We start from the raw sequence: 16,372 nt of genomic DNA on the forward strand, positions 1-16,372 counted from the left end.
TTGGTTTCCTATGGAAACTTCAGTCTCTTTCATTATTAATGTTCCAGTTGCCCATCACTAGATCTTATGTTCAATCAACATTTCAGCAAAGGTTTAAATGGAAAAACCCCACCATAGAGGACAACGAAAGAGGGTCCTCATAGGAGAGTGGACGTTGTTGTTGTTATTTTAAACGTGGCTTCTGTTGGAATGAGAAATTTCATCTGGGTGAGCTCTTGGCTTGTATAATTGCATTTGGCAGTGGCATCTCTCCAAGTTCCCTTGCTGTGCTACTGCTGGTGAGCTGGCAGAGGGAGAGAGATAGCTTTTTCCGGCTGCCCTTTGACTGCTGCCCTGGCCACACCCAGCCTGCTGTTTGAAGAGGTGCCTCTGCTAGAATCATTATGGTATTTCCATCCTCTTTAGCTCCAGTGAAGAGGAATTCACCTGGTAGTTGGACAGAGTCCTTAGCCAAGCGTGGAAAGTAAACCTGCTGCAGACGCACACAGCATTCTCGCCTTCCTCCCAGGCAAGTCATCAGTAAATGCTTTTCTTTTTCTTCATGTCGCTATACTGTAGGTCATTTTCTCATATTTCTTTCTGGCCAAGCAGTCAGACAGGCAGGGGCTGGGGGGTGGAGGGGAGGATTGATAATCTGCACTGCTAACTTTTCCCCTGACTCTCTGATTGTGGATAACAGTTTGGTTGCAATTTGCAGAAAGGGAATAATTTGAACTTGTACTTGGTAGGTGCCATGAAGGTTCAAATGAAAGGGAAGAAGTACATTTGCAACTGGTCTCTCCATGTATGTGGCAGAATTGAATGGACTGACTTTCCAAGCTTTGAAAACGTTACTTGGTAGCGTGAATGTCTTTTAGACTGTTGATAGTCAAGCTATTAGTCTCCATTGTCACTGTTGTTGCTGCTTAATGAACTAGCTCCAGTTAACTAACCGTATGTATAGTGGGCTGTCTAACAGCATTGCCGTCTATAGAGATACTGCTTTAGATTTCAGTCCTGTACACGGTTGCCTGGGAGTAAGCCATCCATTGCAATCAGTAGGTTTGACTTCCCAGTAAACATACAGAGCATCACACCTCGAGACACATTCAGGCTTACAAGCAATTGACTGGGGCAGGTGACCCCTTTTCGTTCCCCCTTTTCCTCCCCCACCCCACAAACAATTCCCAACTGCTTGTTGAAATTGGCCAATAAGACAGGGCAACAGGGAGTGAAGCTTGGAGAAGAGCAAGTATATAAGAATGAATTACCTGCGGCAGAAATGGTACTGGGGTCAGCCAAGACTGTATAATTGTGTTGGCAGAGAACAGCCTAATAACTACATGTGACATACATCCTTTGCAGTCATAGGGAGAATGCTTACTTTTTAAATTTATTTTCATTAAAATGAGCATTGATCTATCTCCTATCTATATTTAATTTGTGAGGGTGGGATCGAGGCAGGGTAGGGGTAAAAATTCACTTCTCACATATGGCAGGCCCTATTCAGGTCAGAGTTGCTGATGCTTGGTTTTAATTTTAAAAAACAGCAACACATTATGTTACTTGCAATAGCACATATATGATATTCCTGGGAAGTATCTGGACCACTGTTGGAACATGTATTAATAGCTTTGATTTACCATATTATTCTTTAACATGATGCACTGCATGTGGCTAGTCCTCATATTTATGAAAGTTGCTTCTCAAAGCAATCTGAGAATAACATACATTTCAGATCTGGAAATCACACTGCTCTTTGTTATTAAAGTATATTTAAATAGAAAGCTGATAACAGCAGCTTTTTCCTTTAAGTATGGAAGGATTCAGGGAAACTTTATCAGATAATATATTTCCTCACACACATATCCCTAAGCTGACTTGCCTGATTTTGAAAGTTTTCCATTTCCAGTTAAATATGTTTATGGTTTCACATTGTAGTCCTAAAAATCCCTTAGAACTACCAGTCAGTGATTACTGGGGACCTGAGCTATCAACAAGAAAAGACATCTTTGCGTACTCCTAAGCAGCTATCTGAACACTGCCACTTTCATCTTATAGGTGTCTGCAGACAGATGGCTTGCGGATAATTAAACATAGGAAATAGTCAAACTGTTCACAGCCAAACCAGATCATCAGCTCATATATAAATGGACCCAGCCTGTCTTGTAGCTGTTGTGGAGGCCTGGTTCTTCTGGTTTGAATCGAGATACACAGGACTTCAAGCCCAAACATATTTAAAGAGTGATGATAATTAAAAAAAAATTCAACAGAAACAAATGCAAAAAAAAATAATAAAAAAAATCAAACCGGAAAACTAAGGCAAAGGGTGGAACCAAACTATAATGTTTTGGGTTATTGCAGAAAACAGGAACTCTCTGTCCAATTCCCCCTCTTTTCATTTTGATATTTTTATTTTGGCCTTCCTCCAAAGAACTCAAGAGAACTCTTCCCTTCTGTCACCATTTTAGCTTCAGGAGAATGCTACAAGGCAGGATTTGGCTAAAAAAGCCTGAGTCCTGGCTGAATGGGAATCTGAACTGATGCAAAATCTAACATTCCAGGTCGCAGAGATCCTTCCCTTCCCTTCCCTTCCCTTCCCTTCCCTTCCCTTCCCTTCCCTTAATATAGTTGTGTCAATGCATGGACTGATGTCATCACCATGTATGTTTGCCTTCTGCACAGCAGCCGACCATGTGAAGAGGGGGCAGGGAAGTGCACCAGGATGACATCATGTCACATGTGTCCATAGCAACAGGAGAGGATGGGGGATGTGAGGTGGGGCTACCCTTTTTTGGTGGCATCCACCCCTTGTTTGACATCATGTCTGTTGCCTTCCAGATTCCTTCCCCTTCTACATACCCAGGGCTAGACTCTTAAATCAGCGGAATTGATGGAGTCATTAACTCAGACTTGAATCAATTAATTGGGGAGGGTGTCTTCTAATTAATGAGGTAGCCGTACCTATTTTTATGAGTCGATATTTGGTCCCCGTGTGTTACTGTGAGAGGGTGCAAAAAGCAACATTTTAAAGCATGAACTTTTCTTGCTACGATGAGCAGTGATTTTTTTTTTTTAATGAAATGGGAAGTGATACTTTGGTATTTCAAGAATATACTAAAGATGGGGTAAGATGCAAATTCATTTAAATTAAGTGAATTGAATGAAACGCAAGTCATTAGCTAACAATAACAAGGACACCCACTTTAATTGCTCGAGAGCCTGCCATCTATTGCAGGTCTTCCTTCATTCAAATCTTCCTTTAATTATAAGTTGCTGCCACACTCGGGGATTTAGATGTGAAGCAGAACAGCGCTTTGTGGCTTTAATGCTCACCATAATAGGCAATCTGTTTGGTTAGTGGTAGGTGCCCTTGGTCTGACCTCCTCCCTTGTCAGTTTACCCACTGCCTCCTTCAGGCTGTTGATTGTGATGTTTTCCATATCTAATTATGCATTTATAGGCCTCTGCCTCTAATGTTATAGAAGGCTAATGGTGAGCAGGGAAAAACAGGATGTGGGATTTTATAAGCAGAAAAGGTTCTCCCACCCCCACCTCCACACACTGCAATTTAAAGAGAATTAGGGGGCCTTTTACTCTGCGCCATCCAGTGTGGCACATATTTGAAGTTCAAACTTAATTATGATGCCTATAAAATCCCCAAATTTGGTTTGATTGCAACAGTGGTTGAATGAAAGTTGCCCCCTACCATGTTATATGAACAATGCTAACTCAGGGGGTTGAAAAATCATCATATTCTAGCTGGTAGGTGCTGGAGTCATATAGTAAGAAACTGAGTGGAGAGCCCGGAAGAGCCTGGTTCAACTCTTGCCTGTGCTCAGGTTCACTTGGGCAGCCTTAGGGAAGCCACCGTTCTCAGCATTCTCATCTGCAGTATGGGGATAATATGTTAGATGGTGTTTCCTCACTAAGACATTTTAACAACAGATGAGAAGAAGGATATGCGTATCTGCTCAGCTTGTTCAAAGTCCTCAGGGGATTTATAGAATCACAGAATAGAAGAGCTGGAAGGGGCCCATCGAGTCCAACCCCCTGCTGGGGCAGGAGACTATGTTACACCATCCCACTCAAGCTGTCCAGGTTTTTTTTTTAATGTCTCCAGTGTGGGAGCGCCCACCACCTCTCTGGGCAGCTGGTTCATGGCATTCAGAGTGCCATGCCCTCATCTATATTTATTGATTGATTGTATTTATAGCCTGACCTTTCCTCCTGCAAAGAACCCACAGTGGCTTACATGGTCCATCTCATCTCCTTTTGATCATCCCAATAACATTGTGAAACATATTAGGCTTCAGGTCAGGGACTGGCCCCAAGGCGCCCAGTGAGCTTACTGGCTGAGGGAGACTAGAATCCAGATCTACCAAGGCCCAGCCTAACCTACTAGTCATTACGCTACATTAGCCCTCTTTTTCCTCATCTTAATTTTTTCAGGAACACTTTTCTGTAGAACATATGAAACGGTTCACCTACTTTGCCTATACTGGCATGCAGAACCTCTTTCAGTCCATGGGTCAAATTCTGCTCTGGAGAAGTCCTCAAAGCAACATTTCAGGATGGATAAAGGAGTGCGGCAAAACACCCCAAATGCATCTATGTTTTATCTTAATGCTCTTCCTCTAGTATCTAAGCCTTAGGAGAGACATTTCAAGCTTTTGGGATGGAAATATTTAAAGAAGGAAACCATCGAGCAATTGGTAGCCAGAGTGATGGCAGTGGGGACAGGGGAAGAGGGGCTTAGGTGCCTGGGGAACCCTGTGGCTTTGGCCCTAGCCTTGACGGTCCACATCCTAACTTCCTCTGTAGCTTTGAAGGGAGAGGGGTTCTGCAGAGGATTCCTGTACAAAACCAAAGCAGCCCAAGCTCCAATGGAGCCTTCCCTTGAAATGCCAGCTCAAGAGAGAGGATTATGCTAGGATATGGAAAGGCAGAGGGAGATAAATCCCCAGGCTGAGACCTAAAACTAGGATGCTCAAGCTTTGCCTATATACCTGACACTGCTGGGACGTATGTGTGAAAGAAGGAATCACATGGATGAGTCAATGATACGGATCTCTTGTACATAGCATTTTTATATTGCAACACTTCTTCAGGATGGAGAAAGTGGTCTTGGCACAAACCTACGCATGCTTAGACAGAAGAAAGCCTTGCAGCTCCCAGCATGTCCCAGCCAATGTGCCCTAAATAATTTAATTTAATCAAATTATTATAATTGCATTTAATCTCACATTGGTTGCATAAAAATAAATAACACCTCCCCCCGGCTGCTTCCTAATTCTGCACAGACCTTTTCCAGCATCTTGTGCCACAAGGAAGCTGTGGTGCAGTTAGACAATTTAGATGCTGGCCCTAATGGACTCATGTCCAGTCCCAGCCTCTGGAGATGAGAATGTCTATTATGTCACTTATTTCAAATGGTTTTCGAATGGTCATGCGCATTACTTTACTTATTCCAAAAAGTAGGGACTCTGCTCTGCTGTATCAGTGGGATCCTTGCACACATTCTGCCAAAGGGGTCCCTGGAGTTCAGCCCCAAAGTCCTACCTGATGATGCCCCTGCATGGAAGCAGCTCCCAGGCAGCTTGCATGGAAGAAAGGAGCCTTGGGGGCCTCTGGCTGCCTTCCCATCCACCTTCCTGGCTCCCAGGCCCCTCACTGTGTAACAACTTGTGGGACTGACAGAGATGGACAATATTAACAATGTGCTTAATGATGAAGGTTAAGGTAGCAGCTGAGCAATATATGGTTTCAATTTTAATTCTTCCAGGAACTCAGGTGGCCTTGGGCAAAGTGCTCTTTCTCAGACTTCTGATCCCATACATCAGGGCTGGGAAAGCTTTTTTGATCTGGGGTTTGGACTGAACCCTCCCCACCTCACTGGAGCTGGCAGACTGGATGGTGCCAAAGGGGCAAAGCCCACCCAGTCCCTGTGATGCCATCTGTCTCCAACCACTTCTCCTTTTCCCATGCGTTTTTTCTCCATGGAGAAAAAACCAGGCCAGTGGCTGCAGGAGCTGGTTCCTGCAACTCCCAGATGAGTTGGGGGGCTCCTTCCCAGGCATTCTGGGAAATCTCCAAATCATAGAGCTTTGCTATGACAGGGGGAGTCTTCTCCCTGGCCTCCCCCCACCCCCCAAGCCACCAGCAGAAGGGGAGAAAAGTTCTGAAGGGGAACAGCTGGACTGAGAACCTCTGCAGGTCAGGTTCCTCTTACTCCTGCCACTAGTAGATATGTGTGCAGGCGGAAGTAAATTCCGTTGTATGAAACTGGGATTATTGAATAGGTTTTAGAATTGCAACTTAACCTCCCATCTGCTTTGTGGAATTAACAATAATACTTACACAGGGCCATTGTGTGAATAACTGGAATAATGGAGTTGGGAGTTGATAAGTCTACGTATATGCTTGGTCTTCTATAAAGTTGCTAACAAAGACAGGAATGTCATTGTGGCTAGGGTTGGGTGGCTGCATTGGCCATTAAAAAGCATAGCTGAACTATATCAAATGCGCACGGCTGATTGGTAAGCTGCGTTTCTGGTAGCCATGGTCAGGGAGCTTCCATGCACAGCTATTTGCAATGAGCACCAAGCTCCCTACATTAATAGTGCAGAGAGAGTCAAATGTTTCCAAACTGCCAGCATTGGGTAGCTGTAGCTCTTCTAAACTGTGTTTGCCTTTGGTTTTGCCATGTTGTTGAACTCAAGGGTGCTCAATCCATATAGGTATAGGGGCCTGATTGGCTTGATGTTAGTCAATGGGGAGAATGTTCCCTCTCTCTAGCATTGAGTTTGATGAGTCATTAACATCAGTTAAACCACAACAGTTGTACCATGGATTATATATAACAGTGTAGTACAAGCTGCAATCATGGAAGACTGTCCACATGCATTTTTACAGAAAAGCACATTTCTAAACTTTTCTGATGTATGTGGGATACTAGAAAATGTGCATATTTATTAGGTGCACTTCTATCATGCTTTTCAAACCCAAAGGGCTTCAAGATGGTCGACAATTAAAATACCCCATTACAACACCAGTCATTGATATAAAAATATAAAACAGGGGTAGCTCTCAAAGCCATGTAAGCCAACAGGGAGGTAGGAAAATATCAGCTGATAAACACCCTGCCCAAATAAAAAGCTCACCTGGTGCTGAAAGGTTAACAACATTGGTGCCTGGGGAACATCCCTGGGAAGGAGATTCCAAAGAAAGGGTGTTGCCATGAAGAAAGCCCCCAAACCTATCCGTACTTACCTGGGAAAAAGTCCCATTGGACTGGGTGGGATTGGCTTCTTACTAAAGTTTTATAGAAAATAATTTGGAAACCAACAGGAGTAAGTGGACTGGTGGAGTGTCAGGGTGTCACTGTGAGCATGTGTTTGTGTGAAGATCATGTAAAATTTGTGTGCTCGTTTCCTTAAACCTAAAAGTTATCAAAACTTGCATCTGCCCAAGAAGAGCATCAGATATCAGCACCCTCCACCTCAGAATTTCTTGTGACTTGACATTCACCCCACCAACTGTTACCCAGACCATATCACATGTCACGTTATTAAGGGTTTATTAAGTCTTAAGTCTAAAGTTTAAATGACTCATGATGAGCATAACAGCATTCCTCCTAGGTGCTAATCTCATCCAGCATTCCATTCCCATAGTGACCGACAAGATGCAAAATACCATACCTTGTGGTAGCAATTTCCATAGAAATACAAGGCACTCTGTGAAAAAGTACTTCCTTTTTCATCTTCTGAATCTCACACCATCCAGCTTCAGAAGGACCGCTATACAAGACATGACAGGGGGTCTCTGGGCACATTCCGTGAACTTGGGTCAGGTGAGGGAGGGTGAATTTAGGCAATGAGTTCTTTCTCCCAGTCCTACATGCATTTTTTGCACCTCTGCAACATGCCTGCATTTGCGCACATGCTTATGTATTTGTTACAGTTATATCTCAACTTTCTACCAAGTAGCTCAAGGTGGCCTACATGACCTCTCCATTTCATCCTTTCAGCGTGAGATTGAGAGTCAGTGACTGGTGCAATGTCATGCAGTGAGTTTCATCTCCAAGTGAGAACAAGAACCCAGGTGTCTCAAGCAGCAGTCCAACTAAGCCTTCCATGTTGGTTCTCCATCTTACTGATGGAATGCCACTCTTCAGTTCAGCACCCCTGAACATGTGTGTAATAAGACAGTATGCTACAAACTTTTCCAAGCTGGTGGCCCCCAGATGTTTGGATTTCAACTTCCATCAGTCCTAGTCAGCATGGTCAATTGTCAGCGAATTGGAAGCCACCGGCTTGGGAAGACATGGTGCTGTATCATTGAGGTGTGGCTAAGAGAGATTCAGGGAGGTCACTACCATGTGCTGGATCCAAAACAAGTATTGGACCTCATTTTATTAATGAAACATGAGGTTTGGGGTGTTGTCATGTGCTGTCAAGTTATCTTTGATGGCCACATTATGAATGAAAGCCCTCCAAAATGTCCTATTCATGACATCTCTGCTTAGCCAGGACATCAGTATATCTCACATTGGAAGGTTTGGGTGCTTCAGTAAATAAAGGCTTCATTTAAATACCCAAGTCTTACACCATTTGTTGCTTTCATATCATTGTGTATTATTCCACCATTTTCTAGATTGCTTCCTTAATAACAGGCATCCCATCCAATGAATTAGTCAGATGGAGTCCTTGGCACTTAATTTAGATTTTTTTCCCCTAGAGAGAGGAATGAAACTGCCAGTTACTCCAGGGAGGCACTGGCTCCTTTTAGTTCTGTTGCCAGCTGTTTCATGTCCCAATCAGCCAGTTTGTTTAAAAATTAATAATAACAATAATAATAAACTGCAATAGGCATCACTTTTGAGTTCATTTCATGGAAACAGCTTTAAAGAATTTTTGTTTCCTGTCAAGCAAAGAGTCTTAAATAATGGTGGGACTGACAGTGAGGGAGGAACTGAAATGATGAGAAATCACCATCTTATTCCTATCTACAAAGAAAGCCCATTGCAATCTGAAAAGCATAAGTATCGAGTGACAGTGGCCAGGGTTGCTTCTTCCCAGCTGCCTTCTGCCTGAGTGGCTGGATCAAGGTTACCTTTGAACAAGCTAGCTCTAAACTGAATCACTGTAATCTGCTATGCAGTGGTCTCTTCTTGAAGGGAGTTCAGAACTTCAATTGAAGTACATATACAAACCTGGATGGTAGTGGGGACTAGACAGTCCAAACATGTACATCGTTTTTACACCATGTGCACTGGTTACTAGTGAGTTTTTAGGCCTGGCACAAACTGCAGGTGTAATCTTTAAATCCACAAATGCTTTAGGGCTGCCTTCACTTGTTATGGGCACTTCCATGCACTCAGGTCGACTTTGGAGGTTCTGCTCACATGTCCACTGGAAGCACAATCGGTAAGGTTGGCAAGCTTCAAAGGTCAAAATGAAACCCACATCAGAAAGAGAAGATGAAGGATATTAAAATATGAATCACTTTGATTTATAGAATTACAGATTTATAGAATTCTAGATCCTTTAAATGAAGGTCTTAAAGGATCACAAAATGTTCTTTAAGTGATCCTTTAAGACCTCTAGTGATTTTTGAGTGGTCTGCAGGAGGAAACAGGTCTTGACAATCCTTGTTTTAGATTTGTGCCTCCAGAAACATATCGCCAATACTCTGAATGGGGCTGCAGGGTAAGTTTCTCTGCATCTTCTATATCATGTCAGACTCTCAGAAATTCATTCAACACCCCCCCCCCCCTTCTGTTTCTGCAGGCAACTGAAAGACAATGAATTACTACATGGACACAACTATTGCATGTCCGGCTCCCTACACTCTGACCCGTCCTGCAGTGATGGTAAGAAAAGTTTCATCTAGTGCAATATGGTGTATGAATACAGGGATGGGGTTGGCAGGTAAAATATGTCAGCCAATAATCCTATGTCAGCTCATGTAAATTCCCATGTTTATCCTGATTTTCAAATGAAATAGCTCCAGAAGCATCTTAGAAGGAAGGATGAATAATATGATACCCCTTTGCTCCAGCTTGCAATCTAAAAGACAAGACACAAAATGAAATTAGTTTGGGTAGAATGAAGGGGTGAAAAAGGAAACTCATCAACTACTTCTTCGTTATTTCATCATTCTTCTAAGTGTTCTTTTTGGCAAAAGAGATGGAAGCTAGCTCCCTGCAGCTGTTGCTTCTCTGGCCAAGATGCTGGGCCAGGCTGGCTTGTTTGTTACCATGATACTCTTCCTGGGAGACAGAGTTGTAGCCTCTCATTTGGTCTGTGGCCAGTGGCAGAGTGTGTTGCCTTTCAGCTCTGCACTCCTGGGGGAATTCAGTGTGTTCTCCTTTTCCTGGTGTTCAAGCAAGAGAGGATTCTAGGTGTGGGTCTTGATTAATATTAAAGGCATGTGAGCCAAAAATGCCTTCTGACTCCCCACTACAAGTATAAGTTCCACAACCCCTTGTCTCAAAGCTAAAAATGTGAATGACAGTTGAGAAGTTATATTGAGTAATATGAGATCTCTCCAATGTTTGACCTGTAAGGGTTGTTTTGCTCTAGGAGTTGCCAGTCAAGTTTGGGGTGGGGGATAAATATTTGGGCTGGCTTCTTTGCTTTCGGGGCCAGCTGCCAGTAAAACTCTCTCAGCCTTCTTTTCAAAAAGTTGTTTAAACGTTTTTTTAATGTTTTAACTGCTTTTGGGCAAGGATCTGTCCCTGGCTATGGGAAATTCCAACCTTCTCCCCCTGGTCACTGGCCAGCCCTTCTGGATTTGCCAAATTCTTTGCAGTGCCACCCTCTTTGCTCACCACCGGATCTGCGGCCGACTCCTCCCATTGACCTTATCTCCCCAAAATGGAGGCATTAAAGAGTCAGCAAGCTCTATTTCACCCATATAAAATATCTTCAACAGCACTTAAAACAGGAACCTCACAATGCTTAAAAAAGCCACCTCTAATCTTCAAATACCCAGGACACAGAAAGAATGTATCAAATTGAAACCACCCCAATGGCCACCAAAGGCTAGCTTAAACCAGGACATCTTTTAAGAATAATAATGACACAATAGGAAATCACTTCATGTGTGGCCATCTACGGAGCAGAGGCAGCAAGGAAACAGCTTGGGATGGGTCAAGAGTGGGGGAGGCCAGTGTGCTGCATTCACATGGCCAGGTTGTACCACAGCTGAGTTCAGGGGAAGGAAGGAAACTCTCTTTCCTGTTATCCCAAAGTAATAGCAGGCTCAGCAAACCCTCTGCCAGTGCTACGTTCTGCATTTTCTCTGAGCTTTGCAGCTCTAAGGTTTCGCTTTGCCGAAGAAGCATCCTTATGCAACCTGGTCCTTCCTTCGACTGTAACTAGCTGGGGTGATGTTCTCAAATGCCAGAGCCTGCCCTGGCAGCCAGCAGAGAAGACAGCAGCTGCTGGCTTGGAGCTTCCGTCTGACATCAGTCCACGTATATATGGAGCTATATGACTCTGTGTTTGAAATCCTTTCTCTTGTGGATTAGCAGAGGCAACCTCCACTCCCAACATCGATTTGTTAAACTCAAAAGAGGAAGTTTGATTTGGCTTCTCATTTATTTGTGATGCTAAATGGATGGAGTCCTGGCCAGCATGCTCACTGTAGTGTCTGGCCATGACTTGCAAGAGTGAATCAGAGGTCAATTGACAAATACAGAACATCCCCACTTTCTGAAGTCAGACTTAAAGCACAGTGCTTTTCAGCAGAGCTATGTTCCAGTGAGAGCTACCAATTCTACCTGAGATGCCCACCATATGAACTGGAGGTGCTGTGATTCTGGAAGTACTGACCATCATTATTATTGTACTATTATTTATTGTGTTTCTATACCACCCATAGCCAAAGCTCTCTGGGCTGCTTACAGCAAAATGTAAAACAATAAAATACAACAAATAAAAACAATTAGCAAGAAGGCACTGAATGCTTAGCCCTTAAAGCTCTCTGGGTCATACGCCTGCGATGCTGAATTAGGGTTGCCACTTTCTTCTGAAGTCCCATCTCAGACACTACACAACAGGCAGGCACAACTTTTTTCTGAATTTGGCTAGTGAAGATGGATGAAAATGCTGTTCTGTTAATTGACTGATACGAATGTAACAAATGTGCAAAATTCTTCCTAGATCATATAGCGAAAACTTAGCATCAAACACCATCATTATGAATATTATAATACGGGAGAAAATGAGAATGGAAAAGTCACCAATCCCTGGTTCCACCATGTTCATATTATGTTTATGTATTGGGTGTCTGGACAAGCTGTCCAGAGATGTGTTGTGATTGGACGGGATAAAAAACACCTAAATAAATTCCCAAGCAAGGGGTGATCAGACAGCACTGGAATTCAGACACATGTGCCCCAACCTTCGCCTCTCTATTGTAATCTGTTATAAGATCGAACATAATGTCAGGAGTCATTGAGGAGGTACCAACATACGACATCCTTCGGCTAAACCCTGGCTCAACAAATTTCTGTGGAGCCAGCACTGCCACTCAGGACGTGGATGCTGGGCAGTTCTGAATAGTCACTAATATAACATCCCACACAATGTCACCTTGCACAGCCAGGTAAATCTATACTGCCCATCACTGTGGCAGAAAGACCAGCAAGCCTGAAAGGGAACTAAGGTGCTAGGGCCTCTTCTATCTTCCATCCAAAGAGTTATGGGCTTTTAAAGAACTGCTAAGCTGAAATCCCTCTTGGAACTTCACTTTGTTGATAGGATGTCGAACTAGGAGGACATTTGGAAAGTTTGAAGGTGATGGCTTCAATGCCAGTAATGTTTCCAGTGGCAATAATTGCTACATTGATTCCTGCCAGGAACCATTCCTTGTTAAGCTCCAGCCTGAGACAGGAAGCCCTGCCTTCACTCTTACAGCTTCATGATGGGGCTGCATGATGACATGGCAGCATCATCAAGTCAGTTCAGAGTGAGGGCAGTGCTGTTGTTCCAGGGTGTCTTGTACTGTGGGAAAATAGACCGTACCAGCTCCTGGATTGTTGAGACTCCTGGGAGCACAATGCATTGGCAAAATAGATGGCAGCAGTGGTCAGAAACATAAAGGGCTTTGTAACCCTCCTGATCCTAAAACTCAAGTTTTCAATTAAAGAAACTTGGCAACAAACTTTTGGTTTAGCCCCATATTTATTTTCTATTTGATATGTTAATTATACTAACACCCCACCTTTTTCCTGCGAGAAACTCAAGATGGCTTACACAATCTTCCTTATTTTTGTCCTCACAAGAATGTTATGAGGTAGGTTAGAATAAGAGTCTGTGACTGGCCCAATGTCATCCAGTGAGCTTTGTGGGCAAGTGAGGACTAGAACCCTGATCTCCTGAGTCCCAGTCCAACACTCCAGCACCATGCCACACTGGCTCATTAAGGTACACCTGCGGCTCACACAGCAGTATTGCCTCTCAACCTTCCTTTGCTTGACATGAGGTTCAGTTGTGGATTTGCCAGTTCTCTGTAGCCTGAAAGAACCAAGAGTTGATTAAGGTGGGTGTATGCAGTGCTGGCCCCAGATTTTTGTGAGTCCTTGGACAAGACACCCCATGGGCACCTCTCCCTCGGTGAGGCAACTTTCTCACTGCCACTGCCAGCTACTGTTATTGCCCCTTAAACTCTTCCTCATCCTCCCAGGCAGAGTGAGGAGCCAATAAGTGAGGAGTCCATGGCATCTACTGGTTCTCCTCACCACCTCCATGTTTGGGCCAGGGTGCTCTTGTCCCTGAGCTCCCTAACCCTAACCCTTGGCTGGTACCCAACTATGCCTACCCTTGATAGGCACACGAATGAGAAAATCCATCAACATGGTCCACGGAAGCATGAGACAGAACTGTAGCAGCTGTAGGCTTGGCAAATCTAAGGATCTGCCTAGTTCCCTGAGGACAGTCTTTAGCTGAGCTGGTGGTTGGGCTCCAAGGCTGTGCATTCACCAGTAATAATGGAAGCATATCAGGAGCAGTATTTCTGAGGACGCCTCTGCTCTGTGACCTCTGAGCTGTTCCAGGGCCAATCCCTGATCACAGCAACTTCAAGAGTTTTCTTGTTCTATCTTTAAAGCAGCCTCATTGTTTTAACAATCATAGTTCCTGGAGTTCTGTGCCTAAAATTGTTTTAGAGCCTTCCTGTCCCTTCGTATTTGCTCAACAGTGAAGCAAAATGAAAGGCGTCCGACGTTGGTGCTGCTATTGTTGTGGGAGGAAGTGGGTGTGGCTGTGAAAGTTGCATCAAGCCATCCTCCATTTTGAAAGCACAAAAACACCCCTGTGTGGCAGCTCTTGTGACACTTCGATTTGGTTTTATTTCTTTTAACCAACTTCCCCACCCCTAAAGAAAAAAAGCCTATTCTTAAAAGGCTAGCACTTTCTGGACGGTTCAAGCACAAGGCAGCCCAAATTATGAGGCTAGTAAATGATGCAGTTAGGTAATTTAGACTCTGGGCTTAACGGTTCTGTGAGGATCTTCCCCACTCAACTTTTTCTCTTTAGATGGGGAAGTGCCCCTTACTTCAAAATGTGACAAGCCAGACTCGCTCTTTGAAGGGCCCTGGATGTTCATCCCAAAGTCAATACCGCTGGAGCCCATGAGTAGTGGGGCACCATGAGATGGCTGAAGGCTAAGTGGGCACCTTGAGAAACTAAGCAACCATCTTGGATGCCTGTCAGTGGCTACTGATGGCCAGAGGCAATATGCCTACACCCCAGCTGCTGTGGAAGATAGGTGTTGCACTTGTGTTCTGTTTGTGGGGTTCCAGTGGCAGTGTCTGTACAGACTGCTGGCCTAGATGGGCCCTTGGTTTAGTCCAACACAGCTCTGGACCAATATGTTTAGAGTCTAAAATTACCTAACTGCATGCCAGGCCCCTGGAATCCATCCCTAATTAGACATCTCTGGACTCTTCTGAAGTAAGAGACAACATCATAAGAGGTCTATAAAGTTGTGCATGGTGTGGAGGAGGTGGATCTGAGCCACCTTTTCTAATACTAGAACCATGAAGCTGAATTCAAGGCCAGATGAAAGAAATAGCTTCTTCACGGAGCACATGGTTAAACTATGAGCTTCACTTCTACAAGATGTGCTATGGGCAACTGCTTTGTGTACCTTTAGAAGGCGATTGGACAAATTCTTGAAGAAAAAGACTATCAATGATGGCTCTATACATCCTGTAGAAGATACAGTATGTCTACCAGTTGCTGGGAACCCCGGTGGGGAAGGTGCTATTGCATTCAGTCCTGCTTGTGGATTTCTGGGGAGCAGCTGGTTGGCCACTGTGTGAATAGACTACTGGACTGGATGGATCCTGGTCTGTACCAGGATGGCCATTCATAGGTTTTCGTGATGCAACCAACGCTGCATGCTCATTGGAACACGGGAAGCTTTTGAGGCACTGCTCTCTCTTCTGTCCCACTCTGCCAGTTTAAGGGCTATGATATTGCCAGGAATAGAATCAAGGAACACAACAATTGCCTGATATAGGCCATGCAGCTGCCGGCAGAACCAAGGCAGCCTCCGAGGCACAGTTATTGTCCAGCATGGTCCCTCAAGCAGGGCTGGGTGAAGGGGTGATTCGGAGACCTCTTGGCTGTTCTGCTATGGTAAGGGTGAAGGCTGCCTCTGGGTCTGGAGCTGGATATGTATTTATCCCAGTGGAGCATGCAAGAGACCTTTGCCATTTAGAGTGTTCCTGTAAGCCACTGTGAAGGAAAATACATAAATATAATGGGTATTTATAGATAATGAATAAAAATGCAATGCATAAAAATAGATAAGCCACACTGCCATGCATTTCTGTCATTTAGTCCCTGCTAGCCTCAGTGCTGAGCCAGCCCCTGGGGGACCCACACGCCGGCACAAGTCTGAAAGGTGCTGCCTCGTGCTGCACTGGGACTGGATGCTCTGAACTGTGGCTCCAAGCTTCTGTCAAACAAGCAACCTGAGGAAAGGGCCCAGTTTGCCTGTTCAGTGGTTGGCATGACAGTCACTTGGTCTTACCTGCCCTAGGCTTAGTTTGTTATGCTTGGCAAATTAAGGAAGGCTTCTCTCCCCACTGGATTCCTTTCTCCTAACTTGGTGTTTCTCTTTCCAACAGAGGCAGGGAGATGTCAATCCCTGTGAAGATCCTTGGATGACCTGTGGGTTCCAGTCTACCTACTACCAGCAGAGGGCAATCTATCCACTCTGGGATGAGACAGCCATTCAGGAAGTGCCCACTGGACTAGAATATCATAATGCAGGTAGACAATTCTATCCCCCACCTTTTAGATGCATATTTTTATACCTACAGAAACTGCTTTCTGTTTCCTTTTCTCAGAAGCTGGCGAATACTCCCTCTACT

General features: G+C 44.3%; 1 protein-coding gene across 1 annotated transcript in view; it reads left to right on the forward strand.

The window, feature by feature from the left end:
• The first annotated feature begins 390 nt into the window (after positions 1-390).
• The window catches only part of ETS1 (ETS proto-oncogene 1, transcription factor), a 123,597-nt gene continuing 107,615 nt past the window's right edge, over positions 391-16,372 (forward strand). The window contains exons 1-3 of the mRNA XM_044439649.1: positions 391-508; positions 9,771-9,853; positions 16,127-16,271. Of these exons, the coding sequence (XP_044295584.1) occupies positions 9,785-9,853; positions 16,127-16,271 (214 nt within the window). The 5' untranslated portion in view covers positions 391-508; positions 9,771-9,784. The remainder of the gene's footprint in view (positions 509-9,770; positions 9,854-16,126; positions 16,272-16,372) is intronic.

The sequence above is a fragment of the Varanus komodoensis genome, unplaced genomic scaffold, assembly GCF_004798865.1.
Source record: "Varanus komodoensis strain SLA01 unplaced genomic scaffold, ASM479886v1 scaffold35, whole genome shotgun sequence".
NCBI lineage: Eukaryota > Metazoa > Chordata > Lepidosauria > Squamata > Varanidae > Varanus > Varanus komodoensis.